A 24533-nucleotide genomic window follows, 5' to 3' on the forward strand; every position below is an offset into this window, starting at 1 on the left:
GGGTAACCTGAATCCAACGTATTAATAACATGAAGTTTCTTATTTGTTGCGTGTTTTAATACTGTAACCGGTGAAGTTTTTTGCAATTTAAACAAGACTTAATAGCAACATGGAAGATGTTGCAAGTGCTGCTTGGGCTGTAACCATCATAAGAATCTTCTCCGGCCCCAAAAACCCTACATGCAATTTCACTGCAAATCACGAGCAATATGTCAAAAGTTCCAAATGTTATTCACAAAGAATAAGAAACTACCGTCATCCGGGGATACTTGCAACACCGGGTTATTTGCAACACTTTTGCGTATGGCGCATTTGACAGCTCTAACGCATTTGTTTGTTTACATAACCAGTTATAGTCCATGCCATTTTAAAGAATGGACGTTTACCAATTGTTTAGTTAAGTTCAATCAATTATATTATTATTTTGTTTGTTTTTATACGAAATGAAAGTAATTTCATTTTCACAGTAGGAAAAATGGGTATGCAAAGTTGCGTTAGTTCATCAACGTGAAATTATTTTTTTCGGTTTAGTTCCTATACACAATTAGTGCATCATATAAGCTAACAAATAGTTACATTGAGCTTTGTTTTTGTTTTGAATTTGGAGAAGAAATGATGAATTCATGTTGTTACTTCCAATAAGGCGCGGCTTCTAAAATACACAATTATCGTAATAGACAGTATGTACAAAGTAAGTATGCTTCTATACGATGCTATTTTCTCTACTGCCATCTCCAGAAAAATTCAAATTGTAAAAACTCCACGTGCCTTGAAATTCGGAGTTCGTCTACATGCTGCATTTTCACCATATATCTTTAAGACGTACTAGGGTCCATGCCTAGTGGCACGGGCGCAGGCTAGACGTAGGACTACGAATGTAGAGCAATTCGTCTCCCAATGCTAGGGTAACCAACCTATTTTGGACCCCATCAGCAGCTGTACATAATTTGGACACTTGCATTTGATTTTGCTGTAAGTGTCCAAATTATGTACAGCTGCTGAGGGGTCCAAAATACGTTGGTTACCCTAAAGCCGGTGATTTTTGTACGAATTTCATATATAGATGCCCAAGTGGCGCATTAAACCTGTGGACCTGAAAAGGCCCGTTTGTTAATCTCGAATTCTCAAATTTCTGACTCGTGGTGTGCATTGTCTACTTTCGTCCATCAGATAGGTTATTGGTGTGTGGATTAATGGTGGGAATACCCAAGTAACAATTCCAAGTTTTATTACGTTCGTATAGTAGTTTTCATGACCAATTTCATAAAACCGCTAATAAAAGCTCATTGCCACCAGAACTTTCTGCTGACCGCTATAAAACTGCTTTCTGACCAAGTGGCCCACTACTCACAATGTTTTCATAACCGCTATAAGAATCAGGCTATAAGCTCGAGTAGTCGTATCACGCTCTGCTGAAAGCAGCAATAAAACCGGTTAAGCTTTCGCTGCTTGACAGCCATCGCCATAGTTTAAAAAAGCTTTTTGCTTTTCTGGCAAAAGCTAAATAAGTTGTCAACTTGAAAATATATTCGTGATCAGAAAAGTTTAAATTTTACTGACAGATCATTCTGAACGATTTGGTTTATAGCGACCAGAATAAAATATCCCATAGAATATTTATTAAATTTTAAGCAATTTCTTTGATTTGCTGCATGTGTGCATTTAATTTCATCGTGCATATTGGAATGATAGGTCGATATAATCAGCGCGCCACTAATATTTTGCAATTTTCGTAAACTGGTTGTTTTGACAAATTAAAAATATTCAGTTAGTCAATCTCAATTTCTAGCAAAATCATTTTAGTTGCTTCCTCTGACAGGAAAACCGATTTATAATAACTTTCTTTCTGCAAAATACTTTGCTTTGATGAACTGTTGTTTGCGAGCTAAAACAAAATACTACAATATGGCAATATGGCTTCGCATAAAAAAATGACTTTGGTGTTGAACTTTGGTATTCTTCATAATAGCAGCAAAAAAACTGTTTGGTCAGGGTGTTACCGTTTCAATAGCACAGATTTATTGCGGTTTGACAAGTAACCGCGATAAGATCAATTTTGATTGGTGCGTCATATTGTATTGCCATGCCACACTTATGGTAAGTTTGTAAGAGACGTGGTGCATCCAACCAGTCTTAACGTGGTAATATAAGCAACCACAATAAATTTGCTTTATTAGCAGTTTGATTATGGTTTTCTAGCTAGCTATAAGTGTGTTTGGACTCGTATCCTCTTGGTATTGCGCAATACCACAATAAACCCAGAGGTAATGATTAATACCGCAATAAAACCTTTATAAAATTCAAGTAAAACCAAGTGGCTTTAGAATTGTTACTTGGGTACTGTTTACCGGACAAACGCTACTGGTAGGATCTGTAATCAAGATAGACTTTTATGTTTATGATGTTATGTTATGATGATGTTATGTGTCGCAAGCTCGCCGATGTGTCGCCAACCAAAGCCCAAGCCGCTGACCGAATGACGATGCGCACCATAAGGCAAGCAATGTTTCAAATAAAATCTTTCCTGCCGATGAGTCGCGACCGAATGACGATGAGCAGCCAAAAGCAGGCAAGCAGAAGCAATGTTTCAAATATTGCGGCTGATAGCGCGCTCAGGAGATAACCGCGAGATAAACGCAATATTAAAATTTAGGTTTTATGGTTTGCAGTTCTACAAAATAACAGTTTTGTAGCATGGTTTTGATGAAAAACAATTGATTTAGTAAATTTTCATGTATTAAATTGCAGAAATCTGCTCTGCGGTGATCTTTTGATGATTTGGCTCAATAATCAAGATAACCGCAATGTGAGGATTTTTCTTGCAATCTGCAATATCTTTCCTGCCGCAGCAAAACGCAGGCAAGCTGCAGCAATGTTTCAAATACAACCTTTCCTGCCGAGGTGTCGCAATCGAATGACGATGAGCAGCAAAGGCAGGCAGAGGCAAGCAGCAACAATGTTTCAAATAAATCCCTTCCTGCCGATGTGTCGCGACCGAATGACGATGAGCAGCAAAGGCAGGCAAACAGATACAATGTTTCAAATACAACCTTTCCTGCCGCAGCAAAACGCAGGGAAGCAGCAGCAATGTTTCAAATACAACCTTTCCTGCCCATGTGTCGCGACCGAATGTCGATGTGCAGCAAAGGCAGGCAAGCAGAACCAATGTTTCGAATACAGCAGGATTTCGAATTTGGCATGGTTCGATTTTGGCATGCCTCGATTTTGGCAAAAAATCAGAAGGGTTGTGTACAAGACACGACCGCATATATAGGTGACGCAGGACTACGTAAGTCTCTTTGTAGTGATAGTAGCATGTATTCATGCTTGTAATCATTCGATTCTTCATGCATACATGCTATATGCAACATATATACATGCTACATGCGTTGTATCCCGAGCAGGAGCGAAGAGCAAAATGATATCAAAATGTGTTATTGGAAATCGAATAACTCGTATCTAAATTTGGTCTTGTTTTGGCTGACATAGTTGGTAAAATAACAAAAAATAATATCAAAATTTTGCTCCTTTAAGGCCAAAAGAATAACTACTTGTGTTATTTGAATAACAAAGTAATAACATGAATTTATTCAGAGTTTAGAAAATCATATTTTAGTATTATTAAGGTATTGAATAACAAATGCAGTGACATATGAGATATTAAAAAACATTTTATAAAATAGTTATAATCTAAAATCTCTTTAATCAATAAAAAAAAATTATGAAATATATCGAATGTCATTTTAAGGTCAAAATAAGATACGATAACAAAATCAGTTATTAAACAGTTATGGATCTTACAACCACTGTTTCAAATATCTACTCAATAACAAAATGTGTTATCAATGTATCTCCATATCTGTTCAATAACAAAATATAGCATTATAACACAGTTTGATATTGTTTTTATATTATTTTACCCTTCGCTCCTGCTCGGGATGTAACATTTATCAAAGTAGTAACATTGCATACGTTCAATTCTCAAAAGATTGTGCATTTGAAAACAATTTAACAAAATCAAGAACACAAACTATTGCTTTCCTGCTACCTTACTGAAATTAAAGATTGTTTTTATTACCCATGGTTCCCCACGTTGAAGGGATTTTACCAATTCAATCCTATTTTATCAACAGCACATCTTTTCAATACGCTTCTAATGAAACGGTAAGCATGCGTATTCACGGGAAACTAGCAGTCATTGACTTTTCGTGGGAAAGCCCAATTTCGGAAGCAGCTTTTCGGCCCAAAAGCGGGATTGTGTTTATAATAATGTATATACTGCATTCTTCTTGCCAATCTGAACACAGCGAATATATTTTCATAAACCGAATTTTTGTTTCAAACAAAAAAACTGCTTTTGAAATTGGCAGAATCGATGATGACTAATTTCACCTTCATACAGAGTCGTATTATAACCGAGCACTACAGCTGTAGCAAATTTTCCCAACACAGATATCAAATTCGCCGAGGTTTAATCGTCTCGCAGTAAAGATTTTGCGATCTGTTGGGACAACGAACTTGTGTCATTTTTTCCCTAACACAGACATCAAATTACACTAGGTTTAATCGCGTTCGTAAGAAATCTGTTGGCACGACGGGGTTTTGTCACTCTTTCTGGCGTACTTCCCAAGCAAGGGCATCAAAATGGTCTAGGTTCAACCGCGATGAAATCTTGTTGAAATGAGGAAACTTTGTCACTTGTTTTGGCTTATTCCCAAGCACAGATATCAAATTGGTATAGGTTTAGATCATCGCAAAGAATCTTCCAACCAATCACGAAGCGAGAATTCTGGTAAAACATAGGTTCATTATTTTCAAATTTTTAAATAGTTCAACATCAAGAATCCGTGCTTTTCTTCATTTGGGTCCATTCTTAGAAGATTTTTCGATCGATTGGTGTAAGAATATAGAAAATCGATCGGAAAACCGCTGAGTTATTAGCGCTCAAAACCTTTCATTTTTCGTGACGCTCGCATTTTTCGATTTTTTGGAATGACACCCTATCTCAAAACTTGCCGTAAGACGTAGTTCTACGTCAAAAAAGTATCCATTTTTGGCAACACAAAATATTTCACTTCCAAAAAGTATAAGGGTCCATGCCTAGTGGCACGGGCGCAGGCTTGAAGTAGGACTACGAATGTAGAGTAGAGCAATTCGTCTCCCAATGCCAAATCCGGTGATTTTTGTACGAATTTCATATAATAGATTCCCCAGTTGCGCAGTAACGGAAGGTTTACTTGCGCTGTTGTATTTTGTACAACACCTGTGAACCGTTGACTTTATCTCGGTATATCTCGGGAATCTAGCAATAAATAAAATTACTGTTTTCAGTAAGGTTGATCCGCAGACAAATGGTGGAAATACAACCTTTAAAATTGCCAATTTGCCACCTATGTGTCTCGAAAACTGGCTGTCCGAAGCGTCGCAAGCTAGCTGCTGCTGGCTGATGTTTCGCCAACGAAAGTCGGCGACAGACTGATCACGCACACCGAGGCAAAGGCAAACAATGTTTCAAATACAACCTTTAAAATTGCCACCGATGTGTCTCGAAAACTAGCTGTCCGATGCGTCGCAAGCTAGCTGCTGCTGGCTGATGGTTCGCCAACGAAAGTCGGCGACCAACTGATGACGCACACCGAGGCAAAGGCAAACAAAGTTTCAAATACAACCTTTAAAATTGCCAATTTGCCACCAATGTGTCTCGAAAACTAGCTGTCCGATGCGTCGCAAGCTAGCTGCTGCTGGCTGATGTTTCGCCAACGAAAGCCGGCGACCGACTGATAACGCACACCGAGGCAAAGGCAAACAAAGTTTCAAATATAACCTTTAAAATTGCCAATTTGCCACCGATGTGTCTCGAAAACTGGCTGTCCGATGCGTCGCAAGCTAGCTGCTGCTGGCTGATGTTTCGCCAACGAAAGTCGGCGACAGACTGATCACGCACACCGAGGCAAAGGCAAACATTGTTTCAAATACAACCTTTAAAATTGCCACCGATGTGTCTCGAAAACTAGCTGTCCGATGCGTCGCAAGCTAGCTGCTGCTGGCTGATGGTTCGCCAACGAAAGTCGGCGACCAACTGATGACGCACACCGAGGCAAAGGCAAACAAAGTTTCAAATACAACCTTTAAAATTGCCAATTTGCCACCGATGTGTCTCGAAAACTAGCTGTCCGATGCGTCGCAAGCTAGCTGCTGCTGGCTGATGTTTCGCCAACGAAAGCCGGCGACCGACTGATAACGCACACCGAGGCAAAGGCAAACAAAGTTTCAAATATAACCTTTAAAATTGCCAATTTGCCACCGATGTGTCTCGAAAACTGGCTGTCCGATGCGTCGCAAGCTAGCTGCTGCTGGCTGATGTTTCGCCAACGAAAGCCGGCGACAGACTGATAACGCACACCGAGGCAAAGGCAAACAAAGTTTCAAATATAACCTTTAAAATTGCCAATTTGCCACCGATGTGTCTCGAAAACTGGCTGTCCGATGCGTCGCAAGCTAGCTGCTGCTGGCTGATGTTTCGCCAACGAAAGTCAGCGACGACAGACTGATCACGCACACCGAGGCAAAGGCAAACAATGTTTCAAATACAACTTTTCAAATTGCCACCGATGTGTCTCGAAAACTAGCTGTCCGATGCGTCGCAAGCTAGCTGCTGCTGGCTGATGGTTCGTCAACGAAAGTCGGCGACCAACTGATGACGCACACCGAGGGAAAGGCAAACAAAGTTTCAAATACAACCTTTAAAATTGCCAATTTGCCACCGATGTGTCTCGAAAACTGGCTGTCCGATGCGTCGCAAGCTAGCTGCTGCTGGCTGATGTTTCGCCAACGAAAGCCGGCGACCGACTGATAACGCACACCGAGGCAAAGGCAAACAAAGTTTCAAATATAACCTTTAAAATTGCCACCGATGTGTCTCGAAAACTAGCTGTCCGATGCGTCGCAAGCTAGCTGCTGCTGGCTGATGGTTCGCCAACGAAAGTCGGCGACCAACTGATGACGCACACCGAGGCAAAGGCAAACAAAGTTTCAAATACAACCTTTAAAATTGCCAATTTGCCACCAATGTGTCTCGAAAACTGGCTGTCCGATGCGTCGCAAGCTAGCTGCTGCTGGCTGATGTTTCGCCAACGAAAGTCGGCGACAGACTGATCACGCACACCGAGGCAAAGGCAAACATTGTTTCAAATGCAACCTTTAAAATTGCCACCGATGTGTCTCGAAAACTAGCTGTCCGATGCGTCGCAAGCTAGCTGCTGCTGGCTGATGGTTCGCCAACGAAAGTCGGCGACCAACTGATGACGCACACCGAGGCAAAGGCAAACAAAGTTTCAAATACAACCTTTAAAATTGCCAATTTGCCACCGATGTGTCTCGAAAACTAGCTGTCCGATGCGTCGCAAGCTAGCTGCTGCTGGCTGATGTTTCGCCAACGAAAGCCGGCGACCGACTGATAACGCACACCGAGGCAAAGGCAAACAAAGTTTCAAATATAACCTTTAAAATTGCCAATTTGCCACCGATGTGTCTCGAAAACTGGCTGTCCGATGCGTCGCAAGCTAGCTGCTGCTGGCTGATGTTTCGCCAACGAAAGCCGGCGACAGACTGATAACGCACACCGAGGCAAAGGCAAACAAAGTTTCAAATATAACCTTTAAAATTGCCAATTTGCCACCGATGTGTCTCGAAAACTGGCTGTCCGATGCGTCGCAAGCTAGCTGCTGCTGGCTGATGTTTCGCCAACGAAAGTCAGCGACGACAGACTGATCACGCACACCGAGGCAAAGGCAAACAATGTTTCAAATACAACTTTTCAAATTGCCACCGATGTGTCTCGAAAACTAGCTGTCCGATGCGTCGCAAGCTAGCTGCTGCTGGCTGATGGTTCGTCAACGAAAGTCGGCGACCAACTGATGACGCACACCGAGGGAAAGGCAAACAAAGTTTCAAATACAACCTTTAAAATTGCCAATTTGCCACCGATGTGTCTCGAAAACTGGCTGTCCGATGCGTCGCAAGCTAGCTGCTGCTGGCTGATGTTTCGCCAACGAAAGTCGGCGACAGACTGATCACGCACGCCGAGGCAAAGGCAAACAATGTTTCAAATACAACCTTTAAAATTGCCACCGATGTGTCTCGAAAACTAGCTGTCCGATGCGTTGCAAGCTAGCTGCTGCTGGCTGATGGTTCGCCAACGAAAGTCGGCGACCAACTGATGACGCTTCAAATTCCTACTTCAAAATATGCTTAAATACCGGTCAGTTTCCGCATACAAGCTTTAAATGACGAAAAAATGATGCCCTCCGTGTGTTCATGAAAAAAAGTTTGCAGTTATAGAATGTTCTGAACAATCTTATTTTTATTTCCGTATGACTAGGTCTTACCGCAGGTTCCCAAAAACTTACTTGCACCACACGGATAGCTCTTCGCGGACTTTTCAAGCATAAAATGATTGCAATCGTTGATTAATAATATTTACTCAATTTCTAACGCATTTATATTCAATTTTTTCATATCAAAAAAGGGTCTCGATTTTGGCACGGTTTCGATTTTGGCAACATAGGCGACACGCATTTGTTGCCAAATTTGAAATCCAGCTGTACCTTTCCTGCCACAGCAAAACGAAGGCAAGCAGCAGCAATGTTTCAAATACAACCTTTCCTGCCGATGTGTCGCGACCGAATGACGATGAGCAGCATAGACAGGCAAACACAACCAATGCTACAAATACAACTTTTCCTGCCGCAACAAAACGCAGGGAAGCAGCTGCAATGTTTCAAATACAGTGCTAACCCGATTTTGTCACTCCCCGATTTTGTCACCCCCGATTTTGTCACGTTTTTGACCCGATTTTGTCACCCCCGATTTTGTCACGTTTTATACCCGATTTTGTCACGCTTTTGATTTATCAAAAGCTTAGTATGCCAAATGTGTTAAAACACTGTGAAAAGAATTGTGTTCAACAAGTTGATTATCGTGGAGTTTCCACAAAAGTTGTTTCTTATCTCCACAACTATAATAGCTAGAAGGTTACTTTCTTTGGCAAAGTTCTTTATAATAATCTTCTCAAAAGTTTTGTAGAACATTGTTTTGCTCTATCTCTTACTGTCTGAAAAATAAATTTTCTATCTTATTTTTATGGGGGTTAATCAAAGAATCGTTCATACCATAAGAAAGAGCTTCTTACGCTGTGAAATTTCTCTGAACATAGTTAACCAGTATAATCAACCATTTCGGCGCAATTAAAAAACGCGTGTTTTCATACCTTTGGGAGTGCTGTGAAAAGGTGACAAATGTCCACAGAGAGGAAGAAGGAAGTGCGACATGTCCTAAAAGTGATCAGAATGAAGTATATGTAGTTCGTTCTAAGTTATCTGCAAAAAATAAAAAATTGAAAAAATACCCGATTTTGTCACTGCCCCGTTTTTGTCACCCCTAAATTCATCATGGGGGTGACAAAATCGGGTCATTACTGTACAACTTTTCCTGCCGATGTGTCGCGACCGAATGTCGATGGGCAGGAAAAGGCAGGCAAGCAGAAGCAACGTTTCAAATGTCAATCCTACCGCAGCAAAATGCAGGCAAGCAGCAGCAATGTTTCTAATACAGTAGACTCTTGGAAAAGTTAACTCTCTGAAAAGTTAATTGTTCAGAAAAGTTAAGCGAATATCAGCTCTCATGCAACGCTCTAAAAAGTTAATTTTTGCATGAACTTTTCTGAGAGTTTGAATTGAAGTGTGAATTGAAGTTTGGTTGTCCAAGTGTTCGTCCACACACGTGAGTTTACCTTCTATCATTATTTCTCATTTTTCAGTTTATTGTCGCCTTTCAGCAGTTTCATAAAGAGCCGCATCATAACTGGGATTAAATTAAACTTTTGTACCGGACAGTCGCAACAATAGTTCAATACGAGCACATAGTTACTTCATTATTGATAACATACTGGAAAAGCGCAAACTCAGATGAATTTTAAATGCCAAAGAAGGAACAGTAAGGAACTAAAAATAAGCGCGAACATTATCAAAACGTAGTCGCAGAAAAAACAAAAGTAAACTTGTGTAACCGATTATTTTGAACTTACTGAAAGGAACCAAGTATTGTTTCATAAAGATCTTGCTACATATTTCTTTCCATTACAATTTCCAAATACATAAAAATGTGTATCCTATCCAGCTTTTTACGAGCCATAATGGCGTAATATTCGAACAGCGTTTTTGACATTTTCCTAATACATCACACGTTTTCTTTCCGCAAGTTCACTGTAAAACTAAAAGAATGTACGGAAAGAAAACGTGCGATGTATTAGGGAAATGTCAAAAATACAGTTCAAATATTACGAACACGTCCGCCATTATGGCTCGTAAAAAGCTGGATATCCCAGAATGCATTTTTCGCTTTTGTATTTATCATTCACCGCCTACTTAGCTTCGAGGTACGATGCTGGTCTAACAAGCCAGTCGCATGTTCGAATCTCGGCTAGACGGTGCTTGCTTGATACAGTCAGTAGGATCGTTACACTGGCCCCGTAATATTCCTGTACTCTAAACAGCCGGCTGCGAAGTCTGTCGATAAAGAAGGGTAATGTCTAATGACGGTTTAAGCCCACGACTTTTATTTATCATTTCCAGTGATTTTTAGGACTACTCGGAAAAGTTAATAGTTCGGAAAAGTTAATCGACCCATTCCCCAATCGATTAACTTTTCCGAGAGTCCACTGTGCAACCTTTTCTGCCGATGCACTATGGGCAAAAACGAGAGAAAAAACGGAATTAATATGCGGCCTGCAGGCTTATAAAATATAGGTGATCTTATGTAAAATTTTCCGGAGAATCGCGTGGTGCCGGCCCCTTTCCTGTTTATCATCGGGAAGTGCCCCATTTTGCTCATTTTCCCCTTTTTTTAATATTTTACACCCTGATTGGACTGTTTCAAGCAGTGTTGCCACATGTACAGATTTATCTGGAAAAGTACAGATTTTTCCGATTTTTTTGGTACAGATTATGTACGGTACAGATTACAGATTTTTGTCATAAAGTACAGCTGGGTACAGATTTTTTTGGGTGTCAAAAACTAATTTTTTTCTTTCAGTTTTGTTACTTGAAATCAATAGAGGAGCACCTCTTGACATGAATGCAAACAAAACAAAACATGTCTGTCTTTAAGGTTATGTACCAATATCATCAAAGAAATCAGTAATTTGCGATTTTTCTATTTTTTAAAGCAAACAAACCAGGTTTCCCTATGTAACAAACCAACTTTGTGGTACAGATTTTGGTACAGATTTTTGAAAGCAAAAGTACAGATGAAAAAGATTTTTTTACCTTCCAGTACAGATGAATATGTGGCAACACTGGTTTCAAGCAAGGATTTGGGAAAACAACAGTTAATTTTGTGTAAAAAAGTCCGTAGAATCGAATAGGGCTTATCTCATTTATTTTAGAGCACATTAATTTTTTTGGTTGAATTCCCCTTTGGTTTGGTCGGTTCGATAACGGAAGCTCAACCAAAAAAGTACAAGGGTCCATGCCTAGTGGCACGGGCGCAGGCTTGAAGTAGGACTACGAATGTAGCGCAATTCGTCTCCCAATGCTAAAGCCGGTGATTTTTGTATGAATTTCATATATAGATGCTCAAGTTGCGCATTAAAGAATTGTGTTCTTACATGTGAGAAATTCATAATTTTAACTCTTCAGCTAATTTATATGGTGGACCTGAAAAGGACCTGAAAAGGAATTTCTGACTCGCAGTGTCCATTGTCAACTTTCGTCCTTCAGATGGGCTCCCACCAATTTAAACCCTTCTGCTTCCGCGACCAAAATTTGGATTTTCTAGCTTATTTAATATTCTATTATAGCAGCTTATTGTCAATTGCAAGTAAAATTGTACCATCCAAAGTGCGATATCGCTCATAAAGTGCTATTTTGCATTAAATCGTTTCGATCTTCGGCGCACTTTTTCGTTATTTTCCAAACAATAAGTGCGCCGAAGAGACCGAAACGATTTAAGCTAACATAGCACTTTTATGAGCGATTGCGCACTTATTGATTGGACAATTTTCCTTGTAATTGACAATAATAGATCGATGTTTCGAATCCAACACGGTCGGCGTAATTTCCATTCCACACCAAACAATAATCGGCTGCTGCCGAGTTTTCCACCTTTGCCGCGTCCGGATCCGGACAGGGAGATAAAAGCGTAACTCTCATTATTATTTGTAACTCAAACGCGAAAATGATGCCGTTCACAAAATCAATTCAACTGCTTCATATACTTATTCAGTAGTTCTTAAAAGAACTGATTGTTTTCTACCAGCTGTTAATAATACAAATCGAAGAAATTTACTGCTTGGCAGCAGCTTTTTTCGGACCGCATTCTCCGTTAGAACAACTTCTCTGGCTTTGGAGTTTTCGGTGCCTTTGTTATGGTCTTCTTTGACTTAGTAATCTTGCTTCTCTCTAGCAAGTTTGGCAGGCGAAGGAACCGGAAGCGCCAGTTCTTTGTTTGGACCAGCTTTCTCTTGTTGAAAACTAATTTCAAAGCCTTTTTCACGAATGTGTCCAACCTTGAAACGTCACTATTGTAGCTGGCGGCTTCGGTTTGTTGGCGTCTCGCTTAGTGAATTTGGATGTCTTCGTTGCCTTATTCCGGGGAAGTAGCAACAGCTGAAGCTCGACGATTTTTGAGCGGATTATATAGAGCGTAAATTAAATACAATCAAACTTTGATCCCTTTGATTTAAAGGGAATTTAATCCATAGCTCTTCTCCTATATATTTCTGTCATCCGTGTTAGGGAAGCGTTGGCGTGAGAAGGCAAAATTTCTTAGCAGAAATAAAATTAAAGCAACGTCATGAGTTAGAAGACCGCATGGTGAGTTACCACATATTTAACGATTTATAGATCAAATCAGAAGAAATTCTTCATGATTTCAAGAATCAGCGACATTTGGAAATTTAATTAAAGATATTTAGTATACAGAAAATTTTCATCTCTTCATAAACAAATTCGTTCGTCCTAAAAAGGACGGGTTGTGGTAAATTATGTGGTTGAAAATCCGGCCAGCAGAATGGCTTGAATGTTTGAAACAGCATCTCCCAGGGCAATGGTGACAATGGTTACCGGGCACAGCATTTTCCATTGATTCAAGCTCTTCCGCTCCCGCAATCAAATATTCTAATATAGCAGATAACAGATCGATGCTCCGGCGCACTTTACACCGAACAATGATCCGCTGCTGCTGCTGCCGCTGCGCTGCGTTTTACCAGTTTGCCGAGTCCAGTGAGGGAGATATAATCGCAACTCTCTGCTGTCTGCTCTGTACCGTACCGATGTCAATGCGAAAATGATGCCGTTCGCCGGCTTACTTCTGATTATATACCAGAGCAAACGGCAGCAAGTTGTAACAAAGGCGGATCAACGTAGGGCAGAGAATCATAGACACGCAAAAAAGGCGGTACATCGTACAACGAAACCGTACATTGTTTGAACAAAACCGGTGTCCGGTGCTTCCTTAATGAACAGCTACCAGTTTCTGCAGAGCAACCTAATATGAAGCATCGACATCGTCTTCATGCCACCGAAAATCAGTGGAAAGGCCGCAAAGCGCGATAGGAAAAAGACAGAAATATTCTTCGGAAGGTTTGTCTTAATACAGTTTAAACATGTAATTTCTGACGGGCTCGTACTTCGAACGCTCATACTAAACTGCCAACATCACTTTAAAATGTGAGAAAAATCAATTTTACTGCTTCGTATACTTTTATTCAGTAGTTCTTAAAAGAACTGATTGTTTTCTACCAGATATTAGTAATGCAAATCAACGAAATTTACATCTAGGCAGCAGTTTTTTTCGGGCACCTTCTCCGCTGGAACGACTTCCTTTGACTCTGGGGCTTTCGGTGCCTTTGCTACGGTTTTCATTGGCTTAGTAGATTTTTGTTCGGGGGTACCATCGCATATTTGCTAGAACAGCTTTAATCGGAGCCGCCTTTGCAGCAGTTAGCAAAGATAAATTGTTTTCGTCCGTTTTATCAACCTTGAACGAATCGGAATCGCCTGTTCTTTTTGTTTGGACCAGCTTTTCGACAGCTAATTTCAAAACCTTTTTCACGAATGTGTCCAACTTTCGAACGTCACAATTGTGGCTAGCGGCGATTTACTTCTAACGGCTTGCAGCGAGGATCCATTGATTTTACTGGGTATTGATAGCAGCAAAAACCATATCGTTCGCTGGCGGACGAGTCGGTGGCTTCTTCGGTTTGTTGGCGTCTTGCTTGGTGAATTTGAATGTCTTCGATGCCTTATTCCGAGCAAGCAGCAACCGCTGAAGCTCAACAATTTTCGAGCGGATTCTATAGAGCGTAAGCGTAAAGAAATACAATCCAAGGTCAGCTTAACCCATAGCTCATTTCGTATATATTTCTGTCATCTGTGCTAGGGAAGCATTGGCGTGGGAAGGCAAAAACATGAAAATAATGAAATAATGAATATCCGTCTAAAATTTTCTCAATTATTAAACGTTTGTTTGGAAAACATGGAATCTATTGTATTGTTATGGATTTTTTGAAAAATTTCCAATCGATTGATACCAATATCTCTAGAATCTGTTGACGGATGACTGAGTTATAAGCGTGCAAACCATAACCACTTTTCGTTACATGTTCCCTTTTCGTTTTTCTAAAGTGCACCCCAATATAGAAATCAAAGAAGTAGTCCTACTTAAAAAAAAATGTGCTCTAAACTCAAGCAGCAACAGCTAGGGCGTAAATTAAATACAATCATAATGGATTTTTTGAAAAATTTCCAATCGATTGATACCAATATCTCTAGAATCTATTAACGGATGACTGAGTTATAAGCGTGCAAACTATAACCACTTTTCGTTACATGTTCCCTTTTCGTTTTTCTAAAGTGCACCCCCATATAGATAGAATACAAATCAAAGACGTAGTCCTACGTAAAAAAGCGATAGACGAAATTGAGAAGCAGAACATATCTCTGATATCTCTGGTTTTACTGCAAATATCTAAAAATAGTCATTCGCGATTTGAAATCAAATTTAAAATCATAAGAAATGCAAAATCAGAACAGTGTTGCAAGTAACCCCGTTTTCGATTCGTTCTACAGATTCTTTTAGTTGATATTTTTTCTCCTAACCATAATCAAAAGTACTGACCACTGTACAACTTTGGGCTACTTACACTTTAACCTAAACGGTACGTTTCGAAAATTATACCGAGCCAAAGTTCAAAAGTGTTGCAAGTATCCCCGGATGACGGTACATGATTTCGTTTGCATTTTACATTCATTGATATGCAATATTCATTATATATAATAGCAACGGTTCTAATGTAGTATAATTTTCTCTTTACAGTGTTATGGATGATATCAATCACATGTCGGATGTGGACATTGTTTCATGTCTCAACGTACTGGATAGATGCATTGACCCGCATCAGATTCTACATGATATTTATAATGTTTTGGCACCTAACGGAAGGCTGCTTCTTGCTTTGGTGCTTCCTTACAGCCATTATGTGGAAAAAAGTAATTATTTGCGAATTTGCAAAATGAGTCGTAAATACTCTTGTACTTTTCTGTCTTGACTTATAAATGGTAGGGTAGATGCATTCACGCCCTCCACAATCATCGCCCCTACGTTCACTTTGACTCAATTTTGATTCATTTGACAGTACCGTCTCAGACGAGCAAAATTTGACAAAATTGTATGGAATATTTGTAGAAGTAGTTATCATCTTCAATTTAGCTCAATAAAGTTTTGCTGTATCTGTTGTAGTTACGATGCTACAATGCTAGTACGTCATTAGTTACTAAATGAACCATTCATTTAGTCACTAATAAACTAGCATTGTAGCACCGTAAATACGAAAGGTACAGTAAAACTTCATTCAGCAAAATTGTTCTCTAAATGTCCCATATATAACTTTGTCAAATTTTGCTCGGCAGAGACGGTACTGTCAAATGAATCAAAATTGAATCAAAGTGAACGAACCAAACCTGCCGCCAAGTAAACATGCTTTTACTATATAATATATCTCAACCTTTAGACATAGTCAAAATATGCTGTTTGTCACAATCTCGAGTTTTGCAAGTTTCTGAGGAGATCAACCTTGGGTGATTCATTTAGGCAGTTACGTAACTATAAAAGCACTAGTTGAACCCGAATCTTACGATCCGGAAAATATAAATGTCTGTTCAGAATTCAGAAAACTGTGGATACATTCCATTAGTCAGTATTTGCGAGAATGTTTAATTTTTGTATTAGTTCTTTGAGTTCTTATATTGCATAATATATAGCTCTAAGATGTTGTACATAAAACAGTCATAGCCGGAAACTGAAACAAATAGTGTTTATGGTCGTATTGGATTTTATTTAACTGAATAAAAACATCTTCACTGCGCTGATTCTATAGCCGGGCAATATGGCTCTTTTGTGTGAGTGGCTCTGAACCGTCTATTGTCTGCCACAATCCGATTCATATGGTCGGTGTTAAGTCAGACAGAACCAAGTGGCAAAATTCTGACTTCGAGAAAAATGCATTCAAAGTTTTCTGCATTCGAAATCATCTAACTCTGACTGTTTGCAACATTTATGTAGGGCTTCGTACACAAATTACGTAACGCTTAGAGGGGAGGGAGGGGGGTTGAGTTAGCGTTACTTGTTGTTACATAGGGGGGAGGGGGAGTCATGAGAATAGTTACGTAACAAATATATGAATACCAAAAAGGCAGTTGCCAAATGAGGAAAGAACGTGTTGGAGGTGGAAAACAGTGAATCGGTTTATACTAATGAAAATTATGATACAAAATTATGGTTTGTAGCTGATGAAGATACTCCTACTAAATTTTCAGTTATTACGGTTGAAGACCATTTCAGGCTACCCAGTTTGCTTCGGGGTACGATGCTGGCCTAACAAGCCGTCGTATGTTCGAATCCCGGCTGGGAAGTGCTGCTATAGAGCCAGTAGGATCGTTGCACTAGCCCCGTAATTGTCCTGTACTCTAATAGCCGGCTGCGAAGTCTGTCGATAAAGAAGGGTCAAATTCTCAACAGGACGTTTTTACCTGGCTTTGCTTTTTTTACCATTTCAGCTTAACATGGGCCGAAGCCTGATTGTTGTTTTTAATATGAAGCTTGCTAATTTGCTAATCTTGCTAATTTGGTAGAATTTCTTAAAAATTAAAAAAAATATGCGGTTCGTCATTTTTGTTGAATGTTGAGGTACGGGGGGGGGGAGGTTTGGTCAACGTTACGTAATTTAATGGGGGGGGGGGGGGGTTATGCCAAGCGTTACTTATTGTTACATTTTTGCGTTACGTAATTTGTGTAGGGTAACCAACCTATTTTGGACCCCATCAGCAGCTGTACATAATTTGGACACTTGCATTTGATTTTGCTGTAAGTGTCCAAATTATGTACAGCTGCTGAGGGGTCCAAAATACGTTGGTTACCCTACCACGCCTAGTCTGAAAAAAATGTTGCTTAGAAAATTTTTGATCGTTTGCTATCATTAACTCATTTTTTTAAATTTTGCGACTTGGTCCGGTCTGGTTTAACACCGGCCATATGATATCGCGACAAGCAATCGAGTTGAGCAGGTGAGTCGAGCAGTCGAATCAAGCAATCGAGTCAAGCACTTGGGTCGAGCAGTCTAGTCGAACAGTCAAATCGAGCAGTCTAGTTAAGCAGTTAAATCAAGCTGCTTAGTCAAGCAGGCCGGTCGAGCAATTGAATCGAGTGGTCGAGTCGAGCAGCTAAATCTAGCAGTTCAGTCGAGCAGTTTAATCGAGCAGTTAAGTCGAGTGGTTGAATCGAGTAGTCTAGTCGAGCAGTCGAATCGAACGGTTTAGTCAAGCAGTTGGGTCAAGCGGTTAAGTCGAACAGTTGAGCCGAGCAATTTATTCGAATCGAACAGTTGAGTCTAGTACACACTTAAACGATTCGGTAAAATTTACCGAAATCTAAACAGCTGAACGTTCGGTAAAATTTTTTATTGCACCAATCATTACTAATGATCTGTAAACGTCGATTGGCACCATCGAAATTTTTACCGAACGTTCAGCTGTTTAGATTTCGATAAAATTTTACCGAATTCGGTGCTTTTTGTTAAGTGTGTAGTTCAGTCGAGCAGTTAAGTCGAGCTGTCGAATCAAACAGAAGTCAAGCAGTTGAGTCGAGCAATCAAATCGAGCAGTCTAGTCGGGCTGTTCAGTCAAGCAGTCCAGCCGAGCAGTTGAGTCGAGCAGCCGAGTTGGGCACTTGAACCCAGCAGTCGAGTCGAGCAGTTTAAACGAGCAGGTCAGTCGAGCAGTTTAATCGAGCAGTTAAGCCGAGTAGTCCAGTCGAGCAGTTGAATCCAGTAGTCTGGTAGAGCAGTTGAGTCGAGCACTCGAATCGAACAGTTTAGTCAAGCAGTCTAGTCGAGCAGTCGGGTCAAGCAGTTCAGTCGAGCAGTCCAGTCGAGCAGCAAATGTATTACCCAGTCGAATCGAGTAGCCCACTCGAATAGTTAAATCGAGCAGTTCAGTCGAGCAGTTCAGTTAAGCAGTCCAGTCGAGCAATCAAATCGAGCAGTCTAATCGACCAGTCTAGTCGAGCAGTCTAGTTAACCAGTTGAGCAATCGAGCAGTCCAGCAGTCGACCAGTGAGGTGACTGAGAATACAACCCAGTGGTTTACCGATTTTATCTACCCATCCGAAAATTTTTGGAAAGTAGACAAATTTGGGGAAAAATAAATTGCTCCAAAATAATTTAAATGAACAAAAAATATTATTATTAATCATTTTTTTCAATTATGTAATATTTCAGCGTAATTTTACGCATAGGGCTCATTTTATTCATATCAACCATTAGCCATAATGCATGTCAACTCAACAATATTATGAAAAAAGACATATCGAAATTCAAAATTGCTCCGATTTTATTCAGATTTTGTGTACTTATTCCTTTGTAGTAAATTTTAGATCCGTATTTTTATTTGGTACTTAGGATTCTCTTTTCTGAGTCAATGTGGTCCCAAAAGTTACCATTTTCCACCTTTCTTTGTTTAAAAATTCCAAAAGATTAGAATTTTTAAGGAAAGAAAAGTGACCATATTTCCTAGCGGAGACGGGGTGTGTCCGTTAGCGTTACGGTATAAAAAAATCTCACAAATGATTATTATGAAATGTTAAAAATATGCGTTACAAAATAAATGGAAGTTACTTTTCGTATTTGACTTCAGCATTATTAACCATTCTGGGTATAATTACATACCACAGATGCCATACAATAAGAACATATAATAAACTATAAAATACAAAGAAATATTCTCTGTTCTGCATAAATGCATGAAATCTTCCAAATTTTCATGCCGCATGGTTGAAATGACAATTTAAAAATAGGTAGATAAAACCGGATAAAAATGGTAGACAAAATCGGGGATACCTAAAATCGGGTGTAGATTAAACCAGATGTAGATATAATCGAAATACCACTGTACTACGAAAGCATGACGTCCTGACAGGGACCTGTGCTTAGTTACCGATAAGCCTCTTATGACGTCCTGTCAGAGACCTGGTTTTCGGTACAGACATAAGCCTCTTAAATAAATAGATGGGTAGTTTAATATACAAATTTGCAACTTTTCCGCACAGTAATGTAGAAAACAATATTCGCCGTGATTGTATAACATTTCGCCGAATACCATTTTGCGAAAAACCTTAAGCGGAATGTAAATGTACCATTTCACGGACAACTGTTTCGTGGAAAGTACCATTTCGTAGGGGTGATCCTCTCCTTACTCGCTGTCGCTCGTTCGGACCCAATTGAAATTATTTTTAAAGTTTTTGAAATTGGTTTGAAAAATCGGAGGGCAAAAAATAATTTGTGGGATGCAAGACGATTTTTTTTTCAATCCAATTCGATTTCAATTGTCTGTGGGCTATACAGCCCAAAGAACTAGAAAACTGAGTGTTTATTTATTTATTTAATAGCTGACCCGACAAACTTCGTATTGCCACAAATTAACCTGTGTTGTACATAAATCATGAATCTCGGATGATCTTTGTCACTTCTCGAGTTTTGTAAGCCCCCCAGTGGGCGGCGCTTCCGACGGCGGGTCACCGGCAACACTCGCGACCGGCTCGTCCTGAATGATCTAGTGTTACTATAGATAGTTTTTGTGGTCTTGTTATTGATTAATGTTTTATGGAAGAGTCTCGAATTTCTCGAGTTGGATTAGTTTTTGAGTTTCGCAAAAATTTCTGTTTTATTTGTATGAGAGTCCATATCCCCCTACCACAGGGGTGAGAGGTCTCTAACTATCATAAAATAAATTCAAGACTCAAAAATCTCCTACATGCTAAATTTGGTTCCATTTGCTTGATTAGTACTCAAATTATAAGGAAATTTGTATTTCATTTGTATGGGAGCCCACCCTCTTAAAAGGGAAAGGGGTCGTAATACACCACAGAAAAAAAATTCTGCCATCTAAAACTCTCACATGCCAAATTTGGTTCCATTTGCTTGATTAGTTCTAAAGTTATGAGCAAATTTGTATTTCGTTTGAATGGGAGCCCCCCCCCTCCTAAAAAGGTAAGAAGTCCTAATTCATCATGGGAAAAATGGTTGCCTCCAAAAATACCCACATGCCAAATATGGTTCCATTTGCTTGATTAGTTCTCGAATTATGAGGAAATTTGTATTTCATTTGTGTAGAAGCCCCCCCTCTTGAAGTGTGGAAGGATCCTAATTCACCGTAGAAAATATTTTTGCCTCCAAAAACCTCCACATGCCGAATTTGGTTCTATTTGCTTGATTAGTTCTCGAGTTATGGGGAAATTTGTATTTCATTTGTATTGGAGCCCCCCCTCCTAATGTGGGAAGAGGTCCTAATTCATCACAGAAAAAATTCTTGCCTCCAAAAACACCTACACGCCAAATTTGGTTCCATTTGCTGGATTAGTTCTCGAGTTATGAGGAAATTTGTATTTCGTTTGTATAGGACCCCCCCCTCCTAAAGTGGGGAGGGGTCCTAATTCTTCATTGAAAAAAAAATTGTCTCCAAAAACACACATATGCCAAATTTGGTTCAATTCGCTTGATTAGTTCTCGAGTTATGAGGAAATTTGTATTTCATTTGTACAGGAGCCCCTCCTCTTAAAGTGAGGAGGGGTCCTAATTCACCATAGAAAATTTTCTTGCTCTCGAAAACCTTCACATGCCAAATTTTGTTGCATTTGCTTGATTAGTTCTCGAGTTATGAGGAAATTTGTATGGAAGCCCCCCCCCCCCCTCTTAAAGGGGAGAGGAGTTATAATTCCTCTTATAAAGAGGGGAGGGGTCTCAATTCACCATAGAATAAATTCTTGTCACAAAAAAAAACACCCACATGCCAAATGTTGTTCTATTTGCTTGATTAGTTCTCGAGTTAGGAGGAAATTTGTATTTCATTTGTACAGGAGCCCTCCCTCTTAGAGTGGGGAGGGGTCCTAATTCACCGTAGAAAATTTTCCTGCCCTCGAAAACCTTCACATGCCAAATTTGGTTCCATTTGCTTGATTAGTTCTCGAGTTATGAGGAAATTTGTATGGAAGCCCCCCCTCTTAAAGGGGAGAGGAGTTACAATTCCCCTTATAAAGAGGGAGGGGTCTCAATTTACCATAGAATAAATTCTTGTCACCGAAAACACCCACATGCCAAATTTGGTTCTATTTGCTTGATTAGTTCTCGAGTTATGAGGAAATTTGTATTTCATTTGTATAGGAGCCCCCCCTCCTAAAGTGGGGAGAGGTTCTTATTCATCATAGAAAAAATTCTTGCCTCCAAAAACATTTACATGCCAAATTTGGTTCGATTTGCTGGAGTAGCTCTCGAGTTATAAGGAAATTTGTATTTCGTTTGTATAGGAGCCCCCCCCCCCCCACTTAAAGTGGGGAGGGGTCCCAATTCATCATAGAAAAAAATTTTGTCTCCAAAAACACACACATGCCAAATTTGGTTCCATTTGCTTGATTAGTTCTTGAGTTATGAGGAAATTGGTATTTCACTTGTACAGGAGCCCCCCCTCTTAAAGTGAGGAGGGGTCCTAATTCAACATAGAAAATTTTCTTGCCCTCGAAAACTTTCACATGCCAAATTTGGTTCCATTTGCTTGATTAGTTCTCGAGTTATGAGGAAATTTGTATGGAAACCCCGTCTCTTAAAGGGGAGAGGAGTTATAATTTCCCTTATAAAGAGGGGAGGGGTCTCAAATTACCCTAGAATAAATTCTTGTCACCGAAAACACCCACATGCCAAATTTGGTTCTATTTGCTTGATTAGTTCTCGAGTTATGCAGAAATTCGTGTTTCATTTGTATGGGAGCCCCCCCTCTTAGTGGGGGGAGGGGTCTCTAACCATCACTAAAACCTTTCCTGGCCCCAAAAACCTCTACATGCATATTTTCACGCCGATTGGTTCAGTAGTTTTTGATTCTATAAGGAACACAGGACAGACAGACAGACAGACAGACAGACAGACAGAAATCCTTCTTTATAGGTATAGATTTACATTTATGACCCTTTAACTCTAGAGTCATTCGGGTAAAAATGAGTGTACGGAGTGCTACCGCGACTAACACCAAACAGAAATGAAAATTGAAACAATAGAATTTGCAAAAATCGCCATTCTTTCTTTCTTTTTGTAGGTTTTTGCATGGAAAACAATAATATATATACTAGCTGACCCGACAAACTTCGTATTGCCACAAATTAAACTGTGTTGTATATACATCGTGAATCTCGGATGACCTTTGTCACAATCTTGAGTTTTGCAAGTTTCTGGGGAGTTTATGGGTGTTTTAATATACAAATTTTCCACACAGTAAAGTAGAAAACAACTCCCCCATTGCGTAGCCTGATAAAATAAAGCGGATAGCATTTAAATATTCGCCATCATTACAAATCATTTCGCCGTATACCATTTTGCGGAACACCAATTCTCGGTTAACCATAACGCGGAATATAGAATTTCGCAGAATACCATTTCGCGAAAAACCTTACGCGGGATGTACCATTTCACGGAAAATCTTTTCGTAGAAAGTACCATTTTGCAGGGGTGGCCCAACTGAAGGAAAGTAATAGAGGTCAGTAGATCTAGGAAAATAAATAACCTAGATAGAGGGGATCTCTACGGGGGGCTGCCCCCCGCAGTGGCCGGCGCTTCCGACGGCAGGTCGGCGGCAACACTCGCGGCCTGTGGCCGTCTCGCGCTGAATAGAGGTTTTTCGTCAAAAATTTTTTTGCCACTAAATGTTCGGTTTTGACTCTTAGAAATGATACCCATATAAAACTTTCTTTATTAAAGCCTCTAACTATTGTAAAAATGAAAAACTAAAATACGTATATTTCAACCCGTCACTTCTCGGATGTATTACATGCCTTTTTGTACCAGTGTTCTCTATTTTCACCATTTCGAAACCATTTATGCCACTCTTTACTCTTGTGGCAAGCAACACCCGAAACGAAAAAGAAGGTAATCTTTAGCTTTTCATTCGTTTTGTCCTTTTCACTCAACCGCTCAACCAGAAAATCTGAAAATTTTGATAAACAGTGCAGCCGCAACGAATTTTTCAAAACTCAACATTCGTGATTTGGTGAAAGAAACTCAACATTCTTGCAATTTACATTGTTTAAAAAATCGTAGTAAATTCTAGAGTCCACGGAAAAAATATATTTTTGCACCATTGTCACTCATATGGGGAGTACTTTCAAAAAAAATAAGAAAAGAAGGGGTGTGATCTGACGGAAAACCTCTATTATCTAATGTTACTATTGATAGTTTTTGGTGGTCTTGTTATTGATTAATGTTTTATGAAAGAGTCTAAAATTTCTCGAGTTCGATTAGTTTTTTAGTTACGCAAAAAGTTCTGTTTTATTTGTATGATAGTCCTTATCCCCCTACCACAGAGGTGAGGAGTCTCACACCATCAGTAAAAAAATTCCTGCCTCCAAAACCCCCCACATGTCTAATTTGGTTCCATTTGCTTGATTACTTTTCGAGTTATGAGGAAATTTGTATTTCATTTGTATGGGAGCCACCCTCTTAAAAGGGAGAGGGGTCATTATTCCCCTCCTAAAGAGGGGAGGGGTCTCAATTCACCACAGAAAAAAATGCCTGCAAAAACACCCACATGCTAAATTTGGTTCCATTTGCTTGATTAGTTCTCGAGTTATAAGGAAATTTGTGTTTCATTTATATGGGAGCCCCCCCCCCCTCTTAGTGGGAGGAGGAGTCTCTAACCATCAAAAGAACCTTCTCTGGCCCCAAAAACCCCTATATGCAAATTTTCACGCCGATCGGTTCAGTAGTTTTCGATTCTATAAAGAACATTCGGGCAGACAGACAGAAATCCATTTTTATAGGTATGGATTTGTATGGGAGCCCCCCTTTTAGTGGGGGAGGGATCTTTAACCATTATAAGAACCTTCCCTGGCACTAAAAACCCCTACATGCAAATTTTCACTCCGATCGGCTCAGTAGTTTTCGA

At 39.8% G+C, this 24533-nt stretch overlaps 1 protein-coding gene across 1 annotated transcript in view; it reads left to right on the forward strand.

Moving 5' to 3' along the window:
* Positions 1 to 24533, forward strand: part of LOC128743217 (protein-L-histidine N-pros-methyltransferase) — an 86719-nt gene that overhangs the window by 58569 nt on the left and 3617 nt on the right. Inside the window, exon 5 of the mRNA XM_053839750.1 lies at positions 15376 to 15548. Within this exon, the coding sequence (XP_053695725.1) occupies positions 15376 to 15548 (173 nt within the window). The remainder of the gene's footprint in view (positions 1 to 15375; positions 15549 to 24533) is intronic.

Source organism: Sabethes cyaneus, chromosome 3 (assembly GCF_943734655.1).
Source record: "Sabethes cyaneus chromosome 3, idSabCyanKW18_F2, whole genome shotgun sequence".
NCBI lineage: Eukaryota > Metazoa > Arthropoda > Insecta > Diptera > Culicidae > Sabethes > Sabethes cyaneus.